This window comes from Lycium ferocissimum, chromosome 4 (genome assembly GCF_029784015.1).
Source record: "Lycium ferocissimum isolate CSIRO_LF1 chromosome 4, AGI_CSIRO_Lferr_CH_V1, whole genome shotgun sequence".
In the NCBI taxonomy this organism is placed as follows: Eukaryota; Viridiplantae; Streptophyta; class Magnoliopsida; order Solanales; family Solanaceae; genus Lycium; species Lycium ferocissimum.
This window is the reverse complement of record NC_081345.1, coordinates 21,652,581-21,666,561: the sequence shown is the minus strand read 5'-3', so window position 1 is coordinate 21,666,561 and position 13,981 is coordinate 21,652,581. Positions and strand designations below refer to the sequence as shown.

General features: G+C 30.8%; 1 protein-coding gene across 1 annotated transcript; it reads right to left on the bottom strand.

Moving 5' to 3' along the window:
• Nucleotides 1-3,117: 3,117 nt before the first annotated feature.
• On the bottom strand, nucleotides 3,118-4,285 carry LOC132054459 (protein FANTASTIC FOUR 3-like). The gene has a single exon (XM_059446464.1). The coding sequence runs from the start codon at nucleotides 4,121-4,123 to the stop codon at nucleotides 3,170-3,172; it is 954 nt and encodes a 317-aa protein (XP_059302447.1). The 5' UTR covers nucleotides 4,124-4,285; the 3' UTR covers nucleotides 3,118-3,169.
• Between the last annotated feature and the right edge of the window lie 9,696 nt (nucleotides 4,286-13,981).

The window sequence follows — 13,981 nt, the reverse complement described above, 5'->3', positions numbered from 1 at the left end:
ATAAGTGCTTTTGGGGAGTAGCAGAAGCAGTTTTTCAGAAGCTAAAAAAAACAGCTTTTGCCCAAAAGCACTTTTTTGAAAAGTACTTTTGAGAAAAATACAAATAGAAGCACTTTTTAAAAGCTTGGCCAAACACTAATGACTGCTCAAAAGTGCTTTTTTAATTAATTGGCCAAACACAAACTGTTTTTCGCCAAAAGTGCTTTTTGAAAAAATCTTTTTAAAATAAAGGCGATTTTTAGAAGTGGCAGCAAACGGTATAAGTCTCTCTATGTGTAACGATTTAATCGTAGCTTGTTTTTTTTGCTTAAATCTGTTCCCATTTTCGTGGGAGGAAAATATGAAATGGAAGTATGATTTGAGTTTGCCACCATTATGATTTGAGTTTGCCACCATTAGTGGTCTTGCCACTTCACTGGCTATTTAATCGAAAAATGGTATTACGAAAATTAAGGCCGACAATAAATACCTAACCACACAAATAATGGCTAGGTCAAAGGAGAGAACCACGATGTTACAAGAATCTCAATAGTATTACGTGCTCCTTCCGTCTCAAATTATTTATCGTTTTTTTTGAGTTACTCGACCATTAAGAAAAATTAATTAGGAGGGGTATTTGACAAATTTTACTTATGTCTAAGTTATAATCTATCTCCATTAATGATAAATTTCTACTACGGGTAAAATGAAGAAAAATGGTTATTGTTCATTGAACTCTTAAAACGACAAACAATTTGAAATAACTATTTAAGTCATTGTGATAAATAATTTGATACGGAGGGAGTACTTTAATTTAGATATCACTCGTGATAAATAAAGGGCGGCAAACACTTGTCTTTCTAACAAAAAAAACCAATTAATACCCCAATTTTCCTCCTATTGCTTTCAAACTTTGAACCCATTATGACATCACAACAAAGGCCGTGTTTTACATTCTGCTTTTATTCCTTTTTACAATCCTTTAATGTTAGATACTATAACATGTCTTAATTTGTCAACATCATAGGAAAAAACTGATTTTTATATTCCTTTTTTTTTCATTAATAATATTCTACATAAACAATAAACTTTCAAAGTGCATATATGTAATTAAACTCTTGAGTAATATACAGTGTCGTAAAATTCCTAAACTATTTGATGTCAGAATTTAGAATGTCAAGGATTATTGTGCCCTAAATTCTTTTAAGGGGTCTTTCTCTAAATTCTTTTAAGGGATCTTGTAGTACACGTTATCTTTCTATAGACATTGTCATGTAAATATAGACAAAAGTCGTCCAAATCTTTGCAATTTGACACTATCTGTCACATTTATCTCAACTAATGAAAATGTTCACACTTCACACATCAAACTTTCATTTTTTGACATTTTCATGCGACACGGTACTCTTTATACTATTAGATTTTGAGATTTCCTAATATTTTGCGATGTTGCGTGGGCACTTGCTACTTTAAAATTTGATGGCGCTAATGCTTCCAATTTTAGCATCATTTACGTTGTTGTGCTCCTACATTAAAGGGAGAAAATTCTTAGAAGAACTTTCCACCAACAATGACATATAACAAATCAAGTACGGATATAATATAATTTGCTTTGTTTGTTGCTTGGGTCGTCTCATAATCCCAAGCAGGAGGACAACAAACGATACCCAATGAGCCTGACGTTAACCGAGTGAAAACTAACTATAACCCATACATCAAGGGTTCTAGCCTCTAGGGAGCGTTTACCCTCCATGTGGACTCAAGTAGCGAATATGAATTTATTTGAGTTTGAATGCGAAAGTAATAACACCTTCGGTGAAAACAAAAAGGATTCTACCGATCACCGTATTGTCATTTGACTATATAATAAAACATAGACAATTCACGAGAAGGCCCTGAGTGCATCACATAAAAATAAAAAAAATAAAAAAAAATAAAAACCTTCACAGGAGGCATGATCTGTATATAATGCCAAAAGCGTGAACATTTACCCATAATAATGATTAATGAATCATTGAGCTTTTAAAAATTCATTATACAAAAGTAGAAGTGAGACGTAGATCAACAATTAAATAAGATAGATGAATGACAAGAAGCCAATACGAGATAGGTTACTCGGATATTGTCTACGCGAAAACAAAGATGATAACTAAAAGAGAGATAAATGATTGAAAGTTTTATTTTCTCGAAATAGCCCCTTAAAGCTCTACTGCTTAACTTTGACTCTTTGCTTGGTTTAAATAAACCCGGCTTTCCTTTCCTAAAGCATTTGGAGGTTGTATAATTCACTTGCATTTTTTCTCACTAGATATTAACACATTGCTGTCAAGATATCATTACTCTATACTAGCAGGACTATGTTAGTACTCCTATATGATTTTACTGGGCAAAACAAGATCCGTGGAGTTATAAGTGGATTCAAATTATGTACATACACATACATACATAATCCGAATTGAAGATAGTATGTGCAATTCTGATAGCTAGTTTGGTAGATCCACCGTGGAAAGTTGAAAATACCCATTTCCATACTCATCTTTTTTTCTTTTAATTTAAGACAGTGGTTTGGAAAATAATTACGATTCCAAATTTTCAATCGCTAAGAATGAACAAATGAAGCTCGCCTTGTGCACCTAATGGCCAAAACCTCTAAGGCCCTTGTAAATTATTGCAAGTTAACATGATCCTTATTGTCCCATATTTTCACCCTTTGCAATATCTGTTTAACGATCTTTCGAATATCCTAAGTATTTCTTTATCTCTAAATAAAGGGTGCAATTTAACTTTATGGGAACTTGTGAGAACTTTGGGAAGCCATGTTAAAAACTAACGGTAATAACTACCATCCACAAGCTCATAGGATAACCGGGGGCGGGCAGAGCTAGGTAGGATCAAGGTGATTTACTTCGGCGAAAAATTACGCTGTATATATATAAGGTTAATTTTTTTTTTTTTTTTTTTTTATGTATATATAGTAGATGTTGAATTCCCTTTACTTCTTCGTCTGTTTACTTGTTCATATTTTGAACCTCGTTAGTAATTCTTGGCTCCGCCACTGAGAACAAGGACAAGTCTATCTATATAATGCATATGTAGATAATACCATTAGATAAAGGGTTTAAAAGAAAAAAAAAAAAAAAAAAAGATCGAATTTTTGAAATGAAAAATGAAGTGTTCCAAAGACAAAACTTTAGGAAGTAGCCACCCACAAAGGGTTCCTCCAATCACAAAATGTCTTATTGCCTTGCCTGCCTGCCTTGCACCTACGTATCCTTTGACAATTCACTATTCCAATTTCGGCCTCAACATCATAACTATTTCCATCCACGTCCTGTTTCATGTACATGCCATTTTCTTCTTCCTCTTCTTCATTTTCTCGTTCTTCTTCTTCTTCTTCTTCTTCTTCTTCTTCCTCGTCGTTATTTTCACTTTCAAACACGTCGTTTTCAACTTTTAATTCTTCCTTCTCTTCATCGGTCGTTTCCATTCCAAAATTTGAAGCAGAGCTTCCATCATTAAAGAAACAGAGCCTAAGGCGGCCATTGCTTCTTTCAGCTTGAAAATAAGTGCGCATTTTCGGGGCCTCAACAGCCTCGATGACCAACCTACCACCTTCTCTATGTGGCCGAACATGTAGAGAATTCGACCCTGTTAAGGTTGTCAAGGGAGGTGGAAGTTTTCGGCCGCTTTCAGTATTATAAGTGATCTGCTTATTGTAATTAGATGATGGTGATTCGACTCGAGTATCTGTTTTTGGTATTAACGTTGGCGATTTCTCTGTTTTTGACTCGTGGGAGGAAAATGAGAAAATGCTGCTTTCAATAGTTTGATCAATTCCCGTTTCACTTCCCAAATTTTCAGTACATAATGCAAGGCTTTTTTCGCTAAGTCTTGATGATGAGGCGTGTCGCTTGGATAAAGGGTGAACATAAGAGTTTTCTTTTTCTTTTGAGTTGGTGGAGAGACTTTGAAGGGAACTCCAGCATTTTTCATTAGTACTAATATTTTCCAAATTGCTTTGTGGATGAGGCAGAGTGGTTTCTACTATAGTAGTTGGGGTTGGTACTTTGAGGTTAAGGGTAGTGGTTTCAATGATATGGGACTCACAACATGACTGCAAATCTTGATACACTATGGTTGACATGTCAAAATAATTCTAGAAGAGGAAGAATCTTGAATATGAATTTTACTAGGGAGTACAATTTTGTTGTTCTTTGCTTTTGTGAAGCACAAGTTGGAAAGAAAGAAGAGAGGAAGATTGAACGAGGTATAAGTAAGGGGTTTGGTCTGAATTTGTAGTGCTCAAAAGTGCGCTTGGCTGGAGGTGGGTGGGGCGGGGGCGTGGGGGTTGGGATTGTACAACTGGTTGATCCCATACCCATGAAAAAGAAAAAATAATTTTCAAATGAATGAAAATATTCCAGAGTGTACTATTTCATTCCATTCATAGTACAGTCAAACCTCTCTATAATTGTCATTCGTTATAATAGCATTTCACTATAACGGCCTTATTTTTTCCGGAATCGATTTTTCATGTTATATTTTACTTCAGAATATAACGTTTCCGCCTATAATAGCAATAACATCCATTATAGCGGTATGCTCTTTTCGTACAATTACCTCTCTTTAACAGCCATACTCAAATAGCGTGTAATAATATTTTGTAAGAAATATATTATGTAACAACAAAAGTATCGATGAAGATCCTCAACCTACTGCTACTTGGAGATAGAAGAGTCAATTGTTAAGCTCTTAGACAACTTTTAAGGGAAAGCTATTGAATTTCGTTTTGTTGAAAGTTTGGAAAAAAATTCTTCGTCAGTTCAAGCGTTATATTATCACTAAGAGACTAGAATTTACGAAACAGCCTATAATTGTAGAGTTTTTACGTCAAACTTGAAATATTTAAATTCTCAATTAATTTAAAATGCACATGTTCCATAAATTTTAATTCTTTATCTGTGTGGTAAAACTAGTTATGATAATTTATTAGTCTTTTCAATTTTAGTTTATGGGATATGAAAATCAATTGAGATTTCAAAATTTACAAGTATATTGTTTTTGTTTATAACTAAAAAGTACAAAAAGTTAATTGTTTGCATACTTTTGTTTATAACAACTAAATGAGATCTAAATATCGAATGCCAGTATATATGCATAACAACACCTTATTATAGCAGTCATGAAATTTTCGGACAAACGCTGCTATTATAGAGAGATATGACTGTATATGGCATAAAATAAAAAAGAAAAGAAAATAGAACGTGAGTACTTTTCCGCAGGCAATTTTTTTATTTTATTTTATAAACCAATCAAATGTGGAGATAAATGCACTTGATGAGAATGTCCGAGTGAGTCATATATAGTTGTATTATTACTAATAAGGGTGCATGAATGCTAACATTTTCTCCTAAAACTAAACCATTTTTTATTTGTCTTTTTTCCTATTTTGCCAAATAATTACTATAGAAGGCTAACAAATTAATTAAATAACCAGAAAATGAAAAAGATTCTTCCACATATTTTTGAACAGGAAAGCAGCTCTTCAACAACTTTTGGTTTTAAGTTATAGTAGTAGATTAAGGAAAACTCACACAAATACAACTTTTTAAAATGGTAATTAAAAATATTACAACTACTTCTAAAAAATTAGACAAATACTTTTTTAAAATTTTAACTTTTTAATTACACAAATACAACTTTTTACCTTCCTAAAATATCAATACAGAGAAAATATTATATTTATTATATTATATCACTAGTATGTACAAAATCCTCAAATTTCAAAGAATCCCAAAATGAATCTCTGCTTTTACCCTACTGTTGGATATTTCTCCATACAAAATCCTCAAAATCGCAACAATGAATTTCTTCTTTTCCCTGATATTAATGTGTTCCCCTTGACAAATTTGTGCCTCTTCCTTATAAGCCCTCCGCAAGATCCAAGAATCCCTAAAAATCTTTCCTTTTCAATCTTAATTCTCCCAAGAATTCCCAAAAATCTTTCCTTTACAATCTTAATTTTCCCAAGAATCCCTCCACCATCACTATAAGAAAATATACCTTAAAAAGTATATGGTATATTAAAATTGGTATATTTAACTGAAAGATTATAATAAAATATTTGTGAATATAATAATAGAAATTAGTATATTTAAACTTGTATAATATATATAGTATATAATATAATAATATTATTTGTGTATATAGTATATAATATTACGATATACCTAATATATGAATATATTACTCTATGTGCCAACCAAATGTACTCTACAATAACATATAAAATATACGATATACAATATATAGAAAGAAAAATATAATTACTTATGGATTACCACTAAAATAGGATCTTAATTAATAATTGACACCTCATCCCATAAAACTTGGCTTCCTTTCTGCCATCACATATTAATTATTTAATTTTTTTTTTCTTTCTCTTCCATGAAATAGGAAAATTAACTCAATTAAATTTATATTTATATATATTTAATATAATAAACAGTATATGCCTAATATATATATATATATATATATATATATATATATATATATATATATATATATGTAAAACTTTTTGTTTATTATACATAAGAAATTATTTTATATATAGTATATACTATTTAATATACATAAAAAATAATATTATATATAGTATATAATAGTGAAATATATGTAATATATAAGTACAAGAATGCATATACTTGTTCAAGGAATTGTGTGTGTGTGTGTATATATATATATATATATATATGTATGTATGTATATATATACATATATATAAACAGTAATATACTATTTTATGGATTAAAATGCTAGCTGAGTATATTAGGATGTTTAGAAAAGTAATTAATGTGTTCTGATATGTATTTAATTTGGTTATCACTAATATAGAAAACTCTTTATTTTAAGCCTTTTATTCATAACAACAATTTTTAATTTATGGTATAAAATCATACATATACACTAAACATAGAGTATATATTATAGATTACGTAATTTAGTTAATAGTTATAGATTACGAAATATTTTACTTATTTACTTGTATTTATGTAACTTCACCGTTAAATAAGAAAAGGACCATTCCTTCATGCATGATTGAGACTTTGCTGAAAGTCAAAATCAGTGTTTCATGTCTATGAATCACCAAACATCACATGCCACGTTGTTTGAAATTTTTTGGAAGCACCACCGGTGACGTGTACGAAAAGAAATTTAAAGTGTTGTTCAAATTTTAAAGAAATTGATATAATTTTTTGCGTCGAATATGTGTATTGAAAATTTTAAATAAAAAATGCGATATCTAGCTAAACCATACTAATAATTTAATAGAACTACAATTTTATAAATCACAACTAACATAAAAAAGACAACAAAAAGCTTTCTACAAAGAGTTTAAGTTTGGTGCACTGTCGGTGTATCCATTTTTTACACCATCAGGTAACAATAACCTCCTACAGCAGGTTACCAAGCCACTTATTTAGTTTTTACTTTCTTTTGGTAAAATAATTAAAAACAACTATTTTGTATCATTCCTCTCTCTCATCCAAACCCTCCGTTTCTCCTTCTACACACATATCAGAGGACCTTGAATGGAACCCATTCTATTGTACATTCTTCTGTTAGTCCTTAACAATCACACTTTACCAATTTTATTTCCTTATTTTGAATTAAATCTAACTTTCTTAAGTTTTCCTTTCCCTCTTGTTTCTAAAATTTACTGGTACTTTGCCATGGAAATTAATTGCTTTGAAGTGTTCGTTGCAAAGGAGAGAAAAAAGGGTTACATTATTATTTGTATCATGGGAATGTTGTGAATTAAGTGTTCAAAAGAAAACAACTGATGAACTTCAGTATTAAAAAAAAAAAAAAAAAAAAAAAAAAAAAAAAAAAAAAAGAATTGCAACAACACTGCATTTTGCTGCTGCCTACCATGGCAGTGAATTGGGGAAGGAAATAATTTTAGTTACAGTTCAGCTAGGATTCAAATTGCCTTTAATGTGTCTTGACTTCTAATTATAAATTTTAAAAAAGATGCTAATATTATTTAAGAAGAAAATTGCATATTTATTTTTAAAATTACCTGATGGTGTAAGAAGCCTCACATAATCGACAGCAGATCAAACTTAAACTCTTCTATAAATAAATGTATGATTTAAATAATTTCTCACAACTATGACGGAAGAGTTGAACTCTAAAGCCTAGAACCAAAGGAGGGAGGAAACTTTTAGGTTATCAATTTTTGAAAGAGAGAGGAACATATATAACCCACCGTGTTTGGAACAAAATGGTCCAAAACTATAGCGCAAGAAGCTTCTACATGGAATCGAACCCGCCCCACTAAGACCATAAGGAACACCCTAGGCTACTGGGCCACGACTCTCACTTTTTTAAGAGTGTTCAAAGTATAATATGTCCTCACATAAACTAGTATTTGACCTATATACACAATATAATTTTCCGGCGAAGGGTGTTCGGCTGAACACTTTGGGAAGTTGTAGCTCCGTCCCTTAGCACCACCAAAGAATGCGGTGATCAGGAGGAGCTGAAGATGAATGGGATTTTTTTCATTTTTAATTAAAAGTCGTAAGCGAATTTTAAGAGGGGAGAAATCCTAAATAGAAATGCGATTAATGAATCCTTTATATCGTGCACATCCAAAAAAAATCAGGTTAATGAATTCTAGCTATCGTATGATTTTAAAAGAAAAAATCTTGAAAGTGAAGTAGCTAAATCCAACTGGAGTTCATATCCATCATTCCTCCTTGCTTGTGCGTATTTACCAAATAATTCCACAGTTTACCTGATTCTAGCCCAAAAAAATCTATATATAATATAAAGCTAGGCAATAAAAAGATGATGTGGCACCTCTCTATGGTCTAGAAACACAATTATCTTTTTTCTCCTTTTTTTGACTTTTTCTTATTTGTTTTGCTTTTTATCCTATCTTTTTATGTATTTTATTGTAACAACAATAAATTGCTCAATAATTAATACTCCACTCTTCTTATTCATGGAGAAATTTATTATTTACTTACAAGTTGCTACGTACATTATGCATAAGTAGCTATTATTGTTCCAAAATTGAATTCCTTATTTATGGAGGAAAAAGAATTCGAAAAGTCTCTAGCAATTGAGCTTAAAATGAATGTATTAATTAACTTAAAAATAGTTGTTACCACTTTCTAACCTTTTCTATTCTGACTTGGAGAACGTGAATCATGTATCTATATCTAAAGTTGATCATAGCTAACTTGATCATCAATTCTTTTTGGCATTTTCTCTAATTTTGTTGTTTTCTGCGTGTGAAAATAATGTTTGATAGATAAGTAGGCTAAATAGTGACTCTTTGTCTTCTTCATTTATTTCACTTATGTAGGTTACTTAGGTGAATAAACTAACCGTTTACCCTCCTCTATTATATTATTTCATACACATCTATTTAGGATATTAAAAGTAATTGGTAGTAGAGAATGTATAAAAGAGAAAACAATATATTCATACTTCCAGTTGGGGGTCTGCAACGTTAGGAGGACATTTTGTAAGCATTTCTTTGGTTATTTTTTCTTCTTTAACTGTTTCATGTATCTTTTCTTATTCTTTGTTAATTGATTTGATTAAATCAAAATACAATGGTTAGAAATTATTACAAAAGTCATGAAGAAAAAAATTTAGTACTTAAGAAAACGGGTCAATATACTACTGTGAATATGATTCAGTTTTTTTTTTTATTTTTTTATTCTCATTGTTATATTTATATATGTGTTAATGTATAAGGAAATGAAGTTATCGCTTAATTTTTCGTTCTATTCCTTAATATTTTCTTTCTTTGGGCTTATGAGTGGTATTGCAGTTATGTACCATGATGAGTACTTGAAAATTAAGAACTGGCCAAAGGATGCAATTACAAGCAGTGAAAAAAAATAAGCATTACTTGAAATAGGAGTCAACGTTAATTATGCATCCAAGGATAAGACAATTACAACGGCACGACCAGATGGATTATGAATGGAGATACATATGCATGCTCATGTGACATAGAAAAATAAGAGAGTCAAGTAAGAGAGGTATTATATGGCGCCAAATATTGTGCTTTGTATTCAAGGTAAAGCTTTCAAAAATTTCAATTAGGAAGATTCAGAATATTGTGCTGAACTCTAAATTGTGTATCAAACAAAAATATGTTATTCTTTTTTCAAGTATGGGGACAACCAAACAAAAACCAAGAGTTCGAACGACAAATCCTTTTTATTTTCCTTTGCTCCTTATTTTTACTCCTTTTCTAATGAAAGCTTTTATTTTCATTATCATGTTACTTCTATTTTTTACGAATTTGCAATATAAATTCTGTTTTATTTGTAGAAGAAAATATATCTAGGATCGCGCATAGCGCGGTCAAATTGACTATAGTTTAAAGCATAACAATATGAAACGTCTTAGCCAAAATGACAAGAGTTCCAGTAACATTAGTGATGTCGGTGGTCAAAGTCAAACCATGTTGTTGGATTTTTTGTTTGGACACTTAAATGCAAATAAAAAGTTTCTAATTAATGGTTGACACTTGACATGTCGAATAATTATTCCCAACAAAGCGAGCTGATAATTGATGAAATCAAGTTTAGGCTATTCTTTTCGTTATAATTAGAAGATCTAGAGTACGTTTAAAAATAAGAGCCTTGTTTTAATTTGTTCTAAATGGATGCTACCTAACATAAATCGAATTAGACTTAAGGTTTTTGCTTAGTCGAAACGTTCATGGTTCTCCTTCGTTTCCTATGATAATATAAGTTTAATCATTATCGGCGATCTCTTATTAAAAGATCTATTTTTCTTGCTATTTCCTTGTTCATTGTGCTTAACTCCAATTACGCATCTCAAACAAGATTTAAAGATCTCCAATATGTTATTTTACTTTCTTTTCTATGGACACCTTTTATCTTATATAGGTTGTACTTGGTCCCAGTGGCGGATCGTGATTTTCATCCAGGGTGGTCGGAAAAAAGAAAAAAGAAATTAAATATACACTGTAATTTTTTGCTGAGGGTGTTGAAAAGTTAATATATGCACATAAATACAGAAAATTTACCCTATATATACATTGTAATTTTTTGCCGAGGGTGAACACCCTCACTTACACGTAGATCCGCCCCTGCTTGGTCCAATTTCTTCTCTTTCTTCCCCCTTTTTCCTCGGTCGAATTGATGTTTTTTAATTCTTTTTGCTGACACAAATTCACCTTTTTTTTTTTTTTTTTTTTCACTCAACCTGTGATCATAAATGGGTCACAGGGGCGGATTTAGCATATATTATGGGGGTTCTCGGACCCCCATGTATTTGTGCGGATTCTATATTTGTATTGAAAAATTTAATAATTATATAAGAAATACGATTTGGGAATTCATTAATAAAGTATGTTGTTGGTTCAGTGGCAAAGAAGGAACTCTTAAAGCTTTGTTTCTTTGGTCAAGGGTTCAAATCCTTGGTCACCTGTAGGTTTTTATTTTGTTCGCCTCTCGACATGGGATAGCATCAAATCCTGGATCAGCTTTTGAAATGGGATAGTTGAATTGATATGCACAAAATCAACCTGTCCAGGTTTTTATTTTTGTTCATAATTAAAGTTGTAGAAAATGTTTAATTTTGATGAGAAATAAATCTAGTGGATGTTAAATTAGAATCTTTAAGTTTGAGAGAAAGAAGGGGTACGAAATTATTTGCCTGCATCGTGCATTATAGCAATAAATGTGTGACACGTGTTACTACTTTTCATGGATGACTAAAACTGAATACTACATACTAATAAATAAATAAATAAATAATCCTAAACCATTTTTCATAAAGGTTAACTCTAGCTGATTTACAATGATATAATAAACCTCAATTGCTTCTATGATGTGGCCCAAAAATTAGAAAAATATAGTAAGAATATTCATATTGGAGTTGTATTATGTAATCGCTTAATATCTTGGCAAATGTTGAAAAGTCCAGTAATATCTTGGCAAATACATAGAAAAATGAACCAATAATTAATTTATTCTAACTGGATAGAAAGTGCCAGCAGGTGTACATCATCACCTAAATTGTTGCTAACAATTCAAGTAGCAAAGTTTATGCCAGTTTCTTTTTATATAATATGAAATATTTTCCTGGGTATTTAATTCGATCGTAGTTTCGCTCAACTTGCAAGGTAGCTGAAGAGATAGAAACGTTATATCCATAACTAAATGAAGTGGATAACTCAAAGAAGTTTGAAGCTACCTCACGACTCCTTTTCTTCTATGCAAAAATACAAAATATATTATCAATTTATCATGATGTTTGGCCCGCAAAATCAAAACTATTTAAACACGCTACAGAGCGTGTAATGACATAATATAATTAAAATTGTACTTTTTTAAGGTAATTTAATTTTTAGATAAGATAGTCACACTCACACACTTCAACGATAACGGAACAACGATATATGGGGCTTGCCTGACTATGACAAGCATCGTTAATAATCTTTTACCAAAACATCAGGAAAATGAAATAGTTTTCTTTTTATTTCCGTGTACACTCTCAATATAATTTTTACTTTCATTAATTAGGGCATGCAACTAGATTTTTATTTATTTTTCCATTTCTTGGCAATACAACATAGTAATAGAAGACTTTTTATTTTTCATATAGACAAGTAGCTAGAACAAATATACTTGTATAAAATTATGTTACATCAAAATATCATCAAGCCTTTGACCTCGTGCTATTTGAGGTCATGCACCATGACCACTTGGATCGAATCCCAGGCTTGTTTCCCATCACTTCTAAGTAGGCGTTTGGATATGCGATTTCATCTCATGAGATGAAATCTCAAATCATCCAAAAAAGGCATGATTTGGGATTTGAAATCATGATTTCAAAAAATATAAATATAAAAATTGACCCAGAAGTTTATATTTTATAAAAATAGATCCATAAGTTGGTAGATATATTTACCAATCATGTTTACCAACCATTTATATCAAATATTAAAAGATCTATAAGTTGGTAGTATATTTATAACAAATTTACTCTTACCAATTATGTGGGAGGATTATATTAAAGATTAGTTACACTGCAACTGATGTTCAAATTTCCATTTTATTAAACTAAAGTTTGATAGATTAATGTTGTATTTTTTAGAAAGGTCTTCTAGTAGCGTATTAATTTATTATGAACTATGATTTGATCATTTGGTAAAATTTTATAAGAATTGGGAAAATTTTGATGGTTTTCACAACTTGTGGAGTTTTTATGTCTATAAAAAAAGATACAAGTTCAGAAATCCAAATTGCATGTTCAAACATGATTTCATCGCGTGATTTCATCTCATGATTTCATCTCATATCCAAACGGCTCCTAAATAAAATATTGAAAAAAAATAAAATCAAATGGATTCTTTGTTGAAATACTGTTGTTTGAAAGTGAAATTTACTTACTAAAAAATGAGGTAGTGATGGTATAATGCAAGTATAATCCACATACGATCTAAATAACAGCTATGGATTGGTGGTCCAAAAAAGTACAGTACTCCAAGAAACTAAATAAATAAGCTTAATAACCTTTGGTGACCCAAAATAAGCATGCTTTTCAATTCATTTCTTACAAGTACAACAAAATGTTTTCTTCTTCATTAGCCAAAGGGTTAAAGATTCTAGGTCAGCCCAACTAGTAACCCATGAAATAAAATAGGTATAACAATTGGAAGTCTCAACTGGATTGTTAGTGTCTTAACCCTAGATCTATCTCTTCTTTGATAAAAATCCAATCTTTCTTGGTTGAAGTTCATTATCTGTTTCCTCGTATTTCTAGTTAGTTGATAATTATATCTTTGGATTTAATTCTTGTTTAGATAATTAGCATTAGTTTAATTTAGTAAATAGTTAATCATAAGTCCCTGTGGGTACGATATCTGGACTTTAAAATCTTATATTATTTGTACGACCACGTATACTTGCGTGTGCGTTTGGGAGCAACATCT